The sequence below is a fragment of the Lolium perenne genome, chromosome 4 (assembly GCF_019359855.2).
Source record: "Lolium perenne isolate Kyuss_39 chromosome 4, Kyuss_2.0, whole genome shotgun sequence".
NCBI classification, from domain to species: Eukaryota; Viridiplantae; Streptophyta; class Magnoliopsida; order Poales; family Poaceae; genus Lolium; species Lolium perenne.
Window position 1 is genome coordinate 108650182 of NC_067247.2, and position 14826 is coordinate 108665007.

At 42.5% G+C, this 14826-nt stretch overlaps 2 protein-coding genes across 2 annotated transcripts; one reads left to right on the forward strand and one right to left on the reverse strand.

Annotated features, from left to right (window-relative positions):
* Nucleotides 1–455: 455 nt before the first annotated feature.
* On the reverse strand, nt 456–5189 carry LOC127293612 (co-chaperone protein p23-2). Its single transcript, XM_051323254.2, has 6 exons — nt 5038–5189; nt 2465–2645; nt 1829–1985; nt 1368–1405; nt 1232–1268; nt 456–733 (listed from the first exon to the last, which is right to left on the reverse strand). The coding sequence occupies exons 1-6, from the start codon at nt 5040–5042 to the stop codon at nt 699–701; spliced, it is 453 nt and encodes a 150-aa protein (XP_051179214.1). The 5' UTR covers nt 5043–5189; the 3' UTR covers nt 456–698.
* A 261-nt stretch (nt 5190–5450) lies between these two features.
* LOC127293614 (membrin-11) lies at nt 5451–12028 on the forward strand. Its single transcript, XM_071818746.1, has 4 exons — nt 5451–5786; nt 11061–11181; nt 11254–11403; nt 11517–12028. Exons 1-4 carry the CDS (start codon nt 5479–5481, stop codon nt 11676–11678), a joined length of 741 nt encoding a protein of 246 aa, XP_071674847.1. The 5' UTR covers nt 5451–5478; the 3' UTR covers nt 11679–12028.
* The last annotated feature ends 2798 nt before the right edge of the window (nt 12029–14826 follow it).

The window sequence follows — 14826 nt, forward strand, 5'->3', positions numbered from 1 at the left end:
CACATCTTTGTCAGAAATTTATCTTCTTCTTACAGCTCAAAATCATGGAAAAAAATAGCGCGCTATTCCAACGCTAATAGCATGCTATAGCATATGTGGAGAGCCGACGCTACGCTATTTTGGCGCTATAGCGCGCTATTCGCGGTAATAGCACGCTATAGCATGTTAATAGCGTATTTTTAGACCCACGCTATTTTGTTATAGCGCGCTATTTTTTTCCTTGCTCAAAATACAATATATTTTCCCACGAATTTCCTACTGCACCTTAGAAATGGGTATATGTTTTCGAAATGGGTATATGTATGCATATATTTAATTTCAGATTTTTTTTGAATCCAAAAATATGCTTTTGAATTATTTTTCAAAAACTGGAAGCACTAGTGCTCATGTGCCAAAGGCACTTTCCGTGGAACTTCATCAATATAGCCTGTCAAGAGAAACCACAACACGCCAAGGACACCAAAACGATAACAACTAAGTCAATAACAAAGCACACCTCAGATCTACATTCAGAACCCTAGTTCAGCAACGACCAAAGAGTAATCGGTAGATAAAAGACATGGCAAGCAAGGCCGGTCCATGGCATAAGTCTTGTACCATCAGATGTTTAGCGGGTATCACCACCTAACAGACCTAGTTTATAGCGTCAACAGTCACTTGCTACAGCAGAACCTACTTCCTTCATCCAAGCTGTCTACTCATTTCCCTCTCAGCTTTTCCAGGTCAGGGAGATCTGCAAACGAATAAAGATGATTTAGAATGAGCACAAACATACTGCTTGCGACTTTTTAAGACTAGCCAGGTGACTCCTTGCTAAGGGAATATTAGAACTACTGCTTAGTTCATGCGAATTAAATTAGCCTGTCAACAGAAACATAAAGTGCATGCAGACACGGAATGATCAACAGTTCCTACTCCCTCGGTCCTGTCTTAACTTTGTCTATATTTGCATTATCTAGACTTGTTTAGTGTGCACATACATGCAAATCTAGACAAAACTGAGGCATCTTTTCTGGACGGAGGGAGTGATAAAAATGGATAGAAGGATTGGTAATCTAGCAAAATCCTAGAGTAATTATTCATAAATTCATAGCTCGCACTCAAAAGCATATAGGCCTGCTTGCGGAAAGTTGTGTACATATTGGTAAATCAATCAGATTCAAAATTGACTATTACAAGCAGAACAAAACGTACAGGCCTACGTGTATTCAAGTACAAGATGGGCACTTACATAGCAGTCCATCATCACCATCGATTTCCTCATTTTCCTGCAACAGTATAAAAACAATAAATAACCTCCACACTAAGGATTAAATATAAACCAATAAAAACATGAGACAACACAGAGGCTTGATCATAGTTCATACCCCATCATCATAGTCATTGTCCGAACCTACTGAAGCCTCTGCAAGGAATTCTTTGTTAGACTGATTGTAGCAAAATGTATCACGAACTAAAATGCAGATGAAAGTGAAGAAATTAGAGCTTCTTAGCAGCTAAATGAAGAGATCACAGATTGAATAGCCTTAGTATTTAACATTAAAAATATTAGAAAAGAGCATAAAGTTATTTAGCATCTCATCAAATTGCTTTCATGTAATACATGGCAACCTTCAGGAAAAATGGTATGTTCCACCCATATGAGAAATGCAATGAATCCTGATTCTGAGTAAAGCTTAATAACTACATACTGCAACAACAACTAAATATAATCCACTGAATTAGATCTACCTTTCTTTTCCAATCAATTTTCTATAATGAAACCCACAAATTGGTACAAGAAAATGTCCATATTGTTCATGTATATCATATTATCATTAGCACATACCAGACTCTTCATCCTCATCGTGCCATTTGTTCCAGTCAACTTTGATGTATGGATGCTTTTCCTCGGACTTTAGCAAGCGCTTCCACCAACATTTCTTATCTTTCTGTATAGTACAGATTATGTTTCGCGAGCCCACCTTTTTCTTTGTTTTACTTCCCTACAGACCAATCATAATGATGGTTAGCACACTAGCAGTTCAGAGAATAAAGTGATAATAGTCGTCACCAAGATTGAACAGTAAATTATCAAGCAACTAGTAGCTCAAATATAAAGAACCACTTCGAATAACTATTTCTTTTAGATTCCTTTTAATCTCTTCCATTTGTCACTACTCACTGATATCAAAGTTTACATTTTACATCATATGCATCGATGAGTGCCTTCAAACATAGTATGGCATGCATATACAATATTCAGTGAATGAGATATTTATGTGGATTCAAGTTTCCTACAACTAATATGGCTCTGTTACCAAAGACACGTGTCAGTATTCCAAGTATTATATATAACCATTTGGTAGCTTTTTAACATTTCTCGAAGCAAGGACCCAGAAGTAGAAAATGAATATGTAGAAGGTAATATCAACTGAAACTAACCCTGTATTACAATGTAGAACTGAAGCCCACAGATACTTACCTCTGGCAGTACGGAATCAAATAGCTCCAAAGTTAAGCTAAAAGATTCCCCATGGGCAATGGCTGAGAAGCTAAGGATTCCCTGAGGTTCAATCTTCAACACAACATCTTCTGCATCTGGCACTGAGATAGTCAAGTAAACCTTTTCTGAGCGTTGAGCCCATAGCACCTCAGGTTGACGACTACATGCCATAAAGAAGGTGTCATGTTTTTCCATAGCACCCAAAAAATAATGTGCATCTAGTGACTTACAGAGTTACAGTATGAAATAAAAAATGTCAAAAATTAGTATGACAGGGAAAGTACCATCTTCTTGCCTCATATCACAGTTATAATACGTTCTATAAAGGTTATTTGGATGAAGATTTTCAAGTCTAGAAACTTAGTGTATCAGTGTAATTGAAAATTTAACTCATAATAACAGGTAAGACTCAAATAGTGGTACATTCTAACCATTGTAAAAATATACCATGTGATGCAATGCACATCCCCTATAGGCACAGCAAGGAAATTATACTAAACAATAACCAGATTCATCTCATAGATCACGTCTTATCATAGACCACAGTAGAAGAAATACTAGATGTGTATATTGCCAATCTAGGACGAAAATGCAGTTCCTACTAGAACAGTCAAGAACCCTATTTCTGTAGCACAAGTACTTCCAAGTTCAATGCTGAATATAATGCACCCAAAAAAAGAATGTGCACCTAGTCACTTACAGAGTTTAATAGAATAGAAAATTCCCCCAAATTGTAAAATTGTAAAGTTCAATGCTGAATATAATGCACCCAAAAAAAGAATGTGCACCTAGTCACTTACAGAGTTTAATAGAATAGAAAATTCCCCCAAAATGTAAAATTGTAAAGGATTAATCTATCTTCTTCCCTCGTATATCAGTGTGATCTATTATAATAGGGTAATTTGGTTGAGCATTTCTAAGTCTCACGGGTAATCAAGTTACATTAGAACAGATTGACTGTAGCAACAAAGAGTACCAGTGTAAGAACAATATAGATAAAAATTCAAATCAACTTACAAGTAAGACCCCAATCGTGCTAATGTCAAATCATTGAGGAATGCTATGCAATGTAATTGTACATCCTAGTCTGAACATCACCACCGAAAGATGAGAACATTTGTGGAACTATAAACACAGGGCAATCATTACTACTTCACGATAACCAGATTCACAACCTACTAACATGCAATGTGCCCCTGCAGCATATTCAACAAACGTCCACATGCTACATGAAATTCAGCAACTAGTTCAATGTAACAGTGTACAGCAATAGATGACAGACATCATTCTTCAATGAAATAGCCCAAATATTTTTATATTGAAACAACTAAACAGCATAACCACAATAAAGATATACTGATTGTGTATATCTGGTAATCTAGTAAGAAAATGCAGATCCTACTTAACAATAACCACATTCATATCCTACACCACATATTATTTTTCTATTAAAAACTAAACAGCAACAAACAGAGTAAGAAACACTAAATGTGTATGTTGGCAATCTAGGAAGAAAATGCAGAACCTATTTGAACAGTCAAAAACTCATATCTCCAGCGCAAGTACTTCCACATGTAATGCAGAATACAATGCACCCCTACAAATAATGTGCGCCTTAGTCACGTACAGAGTTTTAGTACAAAATAACCCCCCCCCCCCCCCCCCAAACACGATGGTAAGGATGATCTTCTTCTCACATATGTCAGTATAATAAATTCTAATAACGTTATTAGGTTGAATATTTCTAACTCTTGCAGGTAAGCAAAGTACAGTAAAAAAGAATGACCGTAGCAACAAAGTGTATAGTATTAGTGTACGAACAAAATAACTGAAAATTTAAATCATACTAACAGGCAAGCCTCAAATAGTGAAAAGATGAAAAACATTTGTTCTGGTGGGGCTATAAACACAGGGCGGTCATACTACTTAGCAATAACCAGATTCACAACCTACTAACATGCAATGAGCCCCTGAGTCATGTTCAACAGTCGTCCACATGCTACATCCAATTCAGCAACTATTTCAATGTAACAGTGTACAGCAACAGATGGCAAACATCATTCATCAATGAAACAGCCAGTACTATTTTCCTATTGAAAAAAGTAAAAAAGCATAACAAACACTAAATGTTTATAATTGGGTAATCTAGCAAGGAAATGCAGATCCTTTTTGAACAGCTATGAATCGATTACGGCAGAGCGATTACTTTCAATCGTCCAATGCTGAATATGATTGCGCAAACGACGCCTATCGAAGGGACCCAGAAAACACCGTCCGGTCCTGCATATCCACTTGAATACCCGATCGATCTAGCTGTAGGATCAACCAAATCCAGAGTAACTTTACGCCCTATCGTTCGCAACTCAAAGTATCAGAGTAACCCATCTATTTCTTGCAACTTTGACGGACAACGAAGCAACAAAATATCCATCCGTCCCGACTTAGGGTAAAAGAAAGAATGTTGCCGGAGCCAAGGAAACCGCCTCGCATTGGGCAGAAATTACACCGAACGAAAACCCCAACTCATGATTCGGGGAGAGAGAGAGGGGTACCTCATGGCGAAATGGCGCGGCGGCGGAGGGCGGCGTAGGGTTTGTGGAGGGCGGTGGGGAAAGCAGCGGCGGCAGAAGGGGGACGAACGATGAGGAGAGCAGCCGCCGGACGACACGCAGCACTACTGTTTCCGCTTCGCTCGCTGCTGCAGCTTTATTTTGGTAGCCAAATGTACCGAACTACCCCCGGCACTTCGTACTAACTCGCGCCTCTGCCCCTCATCGAACCTTCGAGTGGAAGGCAGGTGGCCTAACGGCCCACGTGGCGTCGAGACATCCAATCCCACCGTCCGATCCCGATCGAGCGGCTGTCGCTGCTCCATCCACGTCATCCCGTCTCCATGGGGCCCACCTCCCGGTCCCTCTACTCGTCGCCAACGTCGTGCTACTCTGGAATCATCACACGGAAACAATCCAGGGAACAGATCATCGATCTCGACGATGGATTTCGCCGGCGGCGGCGGCGCGTCGCTGTCGGAGATGTACCAGAGCGCGCGGCGGCTGCTGCTGTCGGCCCGCGACGGCGTGGCCCGGGTCGAGCGCCTCGCCTCGGCGCCCACCTCCTCCTCCTACTCCTCCTCCTCCTACTCCTCCTCCTCGGCGCCGCTCGTCGGGGGCGGCGGAGCGGGGGACCCGGCGGCGGCCGAGGAGGTGCGGCGGGTGGTGGCTCAGATCCAGGGCCTCTGCGCGCAGATGGACCGCCTCTGGCGCTCCATCCCCGCCAAGGGCCAGCGCGACCTCTGGAAGAGGTGAGCCTCCCACCTCCGTTTACTAGCCGCTCGGTTCTAAGCTTTTTTTCTTCTCTGGAGCGTGAATTGGCGGTGAGGCGAGAGAGATCTCCAAGTGCCCTTGTTCTTCGCGCGGCGCAGAGCACAGCTTAAGCGTACGCATTCTGTCGTAATTGTGGATGCATTTGCTAATTCGGTTGTTTGAGCATGAAACGTAGTGTTTTCGCTTAAAAATTAGCTCACCGAACCTGCCGCTCGGTAGCAGGAAATGTAGTGTTAATGCTGACTTGTTGAGGAGCAGATGTAATTCTACTCTTAGAACCTGATGTAACTCTGCCTGCCCTTATGCACTTGTGTGGGTCGTCGCTATAGGTTGTACAGTGCTGCTTGTTAGGCTTGCATTATGCTTTTCTGGAACTGTAAGTTAGGTTCAGTGTGCCCGCCCCCACTTCGTAGGCTTCCATTGTGCTTTTGAGGAAACCTAAGTTAGGTTGTTCAATATGCCCATCCAAGCTATTCAGTTTCGCGTTACCATTTATCTTGTCGTGCCATATCTTCCCTTGGCTTAGCCAAATCCCGGTGTTCTTCGTCCGGTGCAGATAATAGCATTAGCATATGCATTGTTTCATTCTTTGTTGATTGTGGTCCGGGAGGTGATGTAGGATTGCGATGACCAGATATCTACTAGTTCGGTTGCTTCAGTGTGAAATGTAGTGTTCATGATGCGGAACAGATGTAATTTGTACTCTGTATTTTCCTTCTTGATCCTTAGAACTGATGTAACTTTGTTTGCCTTTATGCATTTGCGCAAGTGCTGGCTGTAGCTTGCAGAGTTTTACTTGTTAGGCTGGGATGGAGACCCAAAGACATTATATTCACAGGAAAAGGTTCTCATTGCAAAAACAAATCACTGGCAGTTTAGATTGTGCCTTTCTAGATGGTTGATAGGGCAAGGCACCAATAACAAGCAGCAATAAGCACTCTCATTGAACCTATCAGGCACTTTCTATATATACCAGGCAGAATTTTGTTTTTGTATTAAATTTTAAATACTTTACAGCAATCTTCTTCTTTTTTGCGAATACTTTACAGCAATCTTGCATTGGCGAATTATAGGTGCATTAGGGATGCCATTGCCTGACCTCCAACACACCCTTATATATGAATTACTAATTCTGGAGAATAAAATCCTTAGCAGCTCTTGATTATTTGATTTATCCATCCACCTTCTGAGTGTAAACCTGTAGCTGCGCACTGAAACATGCATTTTTTTACCCTGAGTGTACCCTCAGGTTGTACCAAATAGTACCTTTTGACCTTGAAATGCATGTAAGAACGAGTGCTTTACATTCCTTGAGTCTGTAGGAGCTTCCAACATTAGATTGGAACATTTTCTTGCTCTCAAATGGCTGTTTCTCTAAAAAAAAATCGAATAGTTCACGGTGGCAGCAGTACTGAACTACTAATTGCTAGAATCTGCTTCTTATGTTAATCTTTCTGTGGCAGTCATCACAAGACGTGGCCTTTTGGCTCATAGGTGTATTTACACCTATTAGGAAAAATAAATTTTAAACCCAATTCAAAATGTTAAAAAATTTGAATAAAATTTCTCAGTGTGCATCCGGACATCCTATGTTAGCTCACAAAAGTTTTGCATGAAAAAACATTTTGTGTGACCTATGTAAAAAAGACAAATAAATGTCCCCTGAAAACTTTTTAGAGCACTGGAAATTGTCTTTTTTGCACAGGCCACAAACTATAATATTTTTTCGAGACACTTTCTGTGAAGGCATAAAATGTGTGGAAGTACACCCCGAAATTTTTTTCAATTTTTTTAGACATTTTGAAATATTTTTTTTCTGACATCTACACCTATGAGCCAAAATGGATTTCTCAGTCATCACACTAGCTTAGTTCTCAAGCTCTCATTATTCTACATGTCTGATCAATATGGAATCCTAGGTTCATGTGCCATCCAGAGTTACTTACACGTCCATTCTTGGTAGATGTAGAAGTTATGTCACCATCATTACTTACCTTCTGAATATGCACACCTTTTACCTATTTTTTTAACTATTTCATCATGTATGGCCAGAAGTCCAGAGCCATGTTTCACTTGTTATATAACAGTGATATTTGCGGCTTATAGAGCAACATGAGATGTCTGTTGTACTACTGGGGTTACTGGAGTTCTTTGTACCGATACAGTGATGCGCCAAGTGTGGTAAATAATGTTTATCACACCAGAAAAACTGTCATCCATAAATGGAGAACTTTATCTGAGACTTGTTTTGGAGATCCAGAGCCTGTGCGCGCAGATGGACCGGCTGTGGCACTCCATCCCCGCCAAGGGCCAGCGCGGCCTCTGGAAGTGGTGAGGCTCCCAGCTCCATTTACTAGCCGCTCGGTTCAAAGATTTCTCTGTGGAGCGTGAATTGGCGGTGATGCGAGAGAGATCTCCAAATATCCTTGTTCTTCGTGCGGCGCAGACCACAGCTTAACTTATGCAGTCGTAATTGTGGTCCTGGAGGTGATGTAGGGTTGCAATGACCAGATATATTTGCTAATTCGTTTGCTTGAGCATGAAATGTAGTGTTAATGTTTGAGGAATTTTACGGTACCCTGTACTCCATAATTAGGGAATGGAGTACCAATCAAATCCAACCGTTAATTTAAGAGGGTAGTTTAGACATTTTCTTATTGCCTAATGGCTAATGATGGTGTTATATCAAGATCTGTTGTAGATCGCCGGAGAGCCTGCTCGTCGTTCTCTGCCGTTCATGCTGTCACCAGCACCTTCCTGATCGGGTGCACATCGATTAGCATTAGGAGTTGCCGCAGCTCCGGCCGCCCTGACGCGTACGACCACATCTCCGGCTAATCTCCCAGAGGAAAATTCCATGTTGGCGATGGAAGGGATTGACAAGTGACGCATCTTAGGCAGATTCACAATAAGATTTCCCCTTTCACTAGCTCTCATCTCCCTCAACGACGCTACAACTAACTAATTACTCCAGTCAACAAACATATTAAATTGCTTGTTTAGGAACTCTGGGTGAATCAGCAAAGTTAATTTCAGTAAACTTCCACGGATGAACGCAGAGGGACCTGACGCATGGATCTAGTGCTTCTATGCTTGTGGCGGAAGATCACTATCACTACCAGGCCGTTGCCATCGGCTACCATTTCCTGTTGGACGACTACCAGATCGAGAAATCTTGTTTTGTGATCGCCCACGTGGTCTCTGTGGTCTCGGTGATCGCCGGCTAGCCGCCGGTAGCTGCCCTATCCTGAATCCTAATTAACTCTGCCCAATAGAAGTACAACTTTACCCCTAAGCACGAGGTACTCCCTGAGTTTTGGTGACAGTACTCCGTATTAATTAGATTGGAGTACCTTTTAACCTCATCCGTTGGAGCACACAAAATGGAGGGCCTGTATTCACCTAGGGGTACTGTAAAAGAGCTCTAATGTTTAGGAAAAGATGTAATGTGCTCTTAGAACTGATGTTACTTTGCCTGCCGTTATGCATATGTGCGAGTGTTGGCCATAGGTTGTACTGTTATAGAGTGCTACTTGTTAGGCTTCCAATGTGCTTTTGAGGAAACGCAAGTTAGGTTGTTCAATATGCCCGCCCAACCTATTTAGTTTCGTGTTCTCAGTTATCTTGTCATGCCATTATCTTCCCTTGGCTTATCTAAATGTCGCGTTACCATTGTTTGTTGATCGTGGTCCTGGAGGTGATGCATGGTTGTGATGACCAGATATTTACTAATTCGGTTGCTTCAGCTGTTGAGCATGAAACAGATGTAATTTGTACTCTGTATTTTCCTTCTTGTTTCTTAGAACTGATGTAAGTTTGCTTGCCTTTATGCATTTGCGTTAGTGCTGGCCGTAGCTTGTAGAGTTTTACTTGTTAGGCTTCCATTATGCTTTTCAGTAACTGGAATTTATTAGGCTGTTCAATGTGCCCCACTTGGTAGACCTATTACGCTTTTGAGGAGATGGAAGCTAGGTTGCTCAGTATGGCCAACGAACATATATAACTTCTCCACTATCGGTTATCTTGCTATGCCATATCTTCCTTTGGCTTATTCTAGTCATATGTTTGGTAACAAGGAAAATCTCAAGGTTTTAGGGGTGCCTTAGCTTCTCTGCGCCGCTGAATCTGCCTGGCATGGAAACCCAAAGACATTATGTTCACAGGAAAAGTTCTTGTTGCAAAAACAATCACTGGCAGTTTTCATTGTGCCTTTCTAGATGGTTGATAGGGTAAGGCGCCAATAACAAGCAGCAATAAGCACTCTCATTGAACCTATCAGGCACTTGCTATATATACCAGACAGAATTTTGTTTTTGTATTTAATTTAAATACTTTACAGCAATCTTGCATTGGCGAATTATAGGTGCATTAGCGATGCCATTGCCTGACCTCGAACACACCCTCATATATGAATTACGAACTCCGGAGAATAAAATCTGTTGCTTCTATCTCATTAAGAGCTCTTGAATATTTGATTTATATATCCACATTTGGAGTGCAAACCTATAGCTGCACACTGAAACATGCATTTTTTACCCTGAGTTTACCCTCATGTTGGACTAAATAGTACCTTTTGACCTTGAAATGCATTTAAGAGTGAGTGCTTTACATTCCTTAAGCTTGTACGAGTTTCTAACATTAGATTGGAATATTTTCTTGCTTTCAAGATGACTGTTTCACTAATTTCTTCGAAGAGTTCACGGTAGCAGCAGTACTGAACTACTAGTTGCTAGAATATGCTTCATATGTTAATATTTCTGTGGCAGTCATCACACTAGCTTAGTTCTCAAGCTCTTGTTATTCTACATGTCTGATCAATATGGAATGTTAGGTTCACGTGCCATCCAGAGTTACTTACACGTTCTTGTTTGGTAGATGTAGAAGATATGTGCCCATCATTGCCTACCTTCTGAATATGCACACCTTTTGCCCTTTTTAACTATTTCATCATGTACGGTCAGAAGTCCGAGCCATGTTTCACCTTTTATATAAAAGTGGTATATGCGGCTTATAGAGCAACAGTAGATGTCTGTTGTACTACTGGGGTTACTGAGATATCTGCTGCATAAATAACATTTGATGCATTGCAGTTGCAGATAAATCCTCTAGAGGATGCATGCGGTTGTGAAAATTTAATCCTGTTGGATATGTAATTTGGCAGTGTGTACAGTTGAAAGAGCTGAATAGGACTATAGGAGTTCTGTAGGTTCAGTGTTTCAAGTTTATGACACTATCTGATGTTATCCTGGCAGAAAAGTGGAACAGCTGTCTGAAGAGGTTGATTCATTGAAGGAAACCCTTGACAAGCACTCTTTTCGGCAAAGGAAGCGGATTTTGGAAGCTAAGGAAAGGGCAGAACTATTTGAGAGAGCTGTAAGTAGTCTGTGAAGCAAAGCAAATACAGTTTTTTTAGTGCAGCTAATGAATTGAAACTTATTGTTGTAGAATGGTGAGTCCTCGCATGTCCTTCAAATATTTGATGACGAGGCCCAGGCAAGGCAATCGGCTCGTACCTCCGCTCGTGCGCTTGATGAAGCTTATGAAACAGGAGTGGCTATCCTTCAAAAGTACTCTGACCAGAGGGATCGTCTGAAGGTAAACATAGTTCAACTTCTGCTAAACAGTAGACATAAGATCACTTAAATCTTCTTTGCCTTTGTTGGTAAAAGAATGTGCTTGCTAATAGTTACATCTCCACTGAATTTCAGAGTGCGCAAAGGAAGGCTTTAGATGTCCTGAATACTGTTGGCCTATCAAACTCGGTTCTGAAGCTTATTGAAAGGCGGCACCGAGTCGACAAGAAGATTGCATATGGTGGCATGATTCTCACTGTCGTGTTGATGGTTGCATTTTGGCGGTTGACGCATTAGTGCTGTGCCGTGTAAGTCATACTGTTCTATCTGAGAGATGGGTGATAGCTTTGAGGAGTGGAGGGGTTCTGGTTGAGTTTAAGTTTGCTAGCTTTGGTCCTTTTTGTGTACGCACAGCTCTGCTAGCTGACTGATCATACAAGAGGTTCATTCATGTGTGTATAGAGATTATGAAACAAATCTTACAGCTAGGGAATTTCAAGTTACAGCAATGCGCTAAGCCTTTGTTAGTCAGATATATTCTCTTGTATGCATAGTACAGTCGCCTGTTACCAATACATTTCAGCTGTAAATTCGTTCTTGTGGACATATGCAAGTCATGTATGCAAAGAGTATGTTAATACTGCTCATGACCTGTTTTTCATCCAGTTTTTCTTTGCGCTTTTGTTGATTTCCACACAAAACAACCGAGCAGATGCTTTGATCATAAAAGATAGTGGAAAGATTGTTTTTGATACATAACAGCACTAACCCCAGGCAGTTGCTGGCATGTTAAATAGTACAGATAACATAAAGATAGTGCAAAGATTGTTTTCGACACATAGCAGCAGTAACCCCAGGCAGTTGCTGGCATGTTAAATAGTTCTTTGATATAACATAAAGATAGTGCAAAGATTGTTTTTTCGACACATAACAGCAGTAATCCCAGGCAGTTGCTGGCATGATAAGTAGTACTGATAACATCTAGGGATGTCAATTGACCGATGAAGCAATAATTTATCAAACGTAATACTGATATCCTCTAGCTGATCGAGCTGTATGGAGATAATTAAGCCAACACATAGAAAGTTGGGGAACAAGCAGAGCTTGCAGGGCTACGGGTCATGCTCTGAAGAGTGGGAGCCTACTGTGGCTGCTTGAAGCAGCACAGGTTCAGTGAGGCTATAAGATACACCACAATCTGGGCGGACGCCCAGAGGATTCCCAGTGCATTCGGTACCTGTCCGGCAATAACAAGAGTGCATCAGATTCGGAGATTCAGTGACCGACTAAGCTCCAATTTGTGAAGGCACATTGCAAGAGAAGAACCTACCATGATGTACCAGTTGATGGGGGTAAAGCAGGCGTAGACGGTCCACAGAGAGACAAAACTGTCAATCAAGAGTTGTTTCGTTGGAGGCCGGTCAACCATCTCCCGTTGACAAGGGCATCACGGACGGTCGTGTTCTTTCTTCTCGCAAGCAAGAAAAGTTCAAGGAATTTATGATGCAACTTGTAACCATCGAGGCACAAATCCATCCAGAACTTGGCTCGGGACCCGTTTCCAAGCTCAATCTTTGTGCAAGCCTTGAAAAGTTGGAGATCATTTGCACTCACAGGAAGAGGCAGACCATGCCAAGCATGTTGATGGTCATTCCAGTTTACTAAAGCCACAGCTGTGGAAGAGCATTACTAAAGAGCTCCAGATTCTTGTCCTCCACTTGGGTGTAATAGAACCGGGGAGGGTAAGGCAAAACAAAAAGCGTGGAGAGTTTTTGAAAAAAACTACTACAAACAAACCAAGCTAACCATTGATCAAATCAGGAACGATGCAGGCGACAAGGCATTTGGTAGTAGCGGTCGTCTGTTGCTGCCTGCCTTGTAGGAGTTAAAAGCAGTCCATTTCAGTTTTGTAGGCGTGGTATTTTGAGGAGGTCTTGTTCAGATTTTTTGGCGTTTCCTTTCCCGTTTTTTTTCTCTCTGTCACTTCTTAGGGCTGGTGTTATGTTGTGTTTGTGGTGTGACTGTGTGAGTTTGGTCGTGTACTCTCGCCTGCAAGAGGCTTCCTTCTTCTTAATATAATTACATGCACTTCTTCCGCATGGTAAAAAAAACTAATCATGCATAGGAATCGAGGTTACATGGCGCATCGTTAGCACAGAAGACAGACAGATTTGAGTGGTCATCAACAAAAGAGCATCTTTCTATGTATACCTGCGTCTGTAATAAGAACGGAAGCATCCCCAACGCAATGGCGAACTCATGGGTTGCCAAATGTTAGATCAGTAGATCTATGATTCTCTGTGTCGAGGGAATACGCTCAAACAATGCTTCACTGAGATTAATGATAACAGAGCCCAAGCAAGTCCCGATAACCAGGCCGATAATCCCCACGACGCGCGCCGCCAGTCCGCCACACACATTGCTCGCCCGCGCTCGGTGGTAGGATGGAATCTGTCGGGAAGCGTCAGGAGAAGCATGGACACGACCAATATGAGGAGGTCGACCGAAGCCCAGAAGAGGAGCAGAGTTCGCCTGGCGCGCTCGACGGGCTCCGCCGTCGCGACGTCGTCGGGATTATTAGGGTTGGCGTGGAACCGCTCTCTCCACGGCCAGAAGCTGTGCCGCTTGGGCTCCGCCGTCGCGAGGACGCGATCACCGCCGGCGGCACCGTCAGGGTCGGGGTTCTCGACGTCAGCCATCTACTCCTGGCTAGCTTGATGCCTTGTAGAGTTATAGAGGATAGATGGATCGATGTGTAGCTCGATAGGAAACGTGGTAGGCCGTAGGCGGCGTGATAAATTAGGATTACTAGTTTTTAAACAGAAGGCTCCACGAGCCCGACTTTGAATTAACAAAGCTATCAACCGGCCAGGCGTACAACGATACAACGAAACAACCGAAGGAAAGAAAAAGAAAACAAAACTAGGGTTACCAGCTAACGATACAAGCACAAGTGATGCAAAGCTATAGCCTAAACCAAGATACAAGGGCGCCCAAGACTACACCTAAACATCGGCAGCTCGGCTGGAACTTCAAGCAACGAGCCGCCACTCCATGGAGCCGCACCAAACTGAATCGGCACAAGGCCGCCATGCAGAGGACCACCATCACCGAGGGAGCTGGCTAACGGCGCAAGTGAGCATACGAGCCTCCAGAGTTCAAAGGGGGAAGAACTTCACGACAACGCCTCCATGAAGGGGAACGGCGCTCACGAGCGTCGCCGTTGTCGACACAGGCGTGCAATGCTTTCGCGGAAGTCTTAACCCCACCCCAAGGAAAACCAAAGGCTTTGCACCTGCGGTGACCCAGCATACCACTGCATGTTGTAGTATACAAGTCGTTGATATGATCTTTGCGAAGGGACTTCTTCACAATTTGCCATATCCCTCAGAGTGGTACAACAGAAACATTGCAGGTCATAACACTCCATACTTTATTACAAACA

Coding starts and splice junctions, on each gene's coding strand:
- LOC127293612 (XM_051323254.2), bottom strand. Junction 1,986..2,464: donor TTGATTCCGTACTGCCAGAG/GTAAGTATCTGT, acceptor ATTGGTCTGTAG/GGAAGTAAAACAAAGAAAAA. Junction 1,269..1,367: donor ACAATGACTATGATGATGGG/GTATGAACTATG, acceptor ATACTGTTGCAG/GAAAATGAGGAAATCGATGG.
- LOC127293614 (XM_071818746.1), top strand. CDS start 5,479: ATGGATTTCGCCGGCGGCGGCGGCGCGTCGCTGTCGGAGATGTACCAG. Junction 5,787..11,060: donor CAGCGCGACCTCTGGAAGAG/GTGAGCCTCCCA, acceptor TTATCCTGGCAG/AAAAGTGGAACAGCTGTCTG. Junction 11,404..11,516: donor ACCAGAGGGATCGTCTGAAG/GTAAACATAGTT, acceptor ACTGAATTTCAG/AGTGCGCAAAGGAAGGCTTT.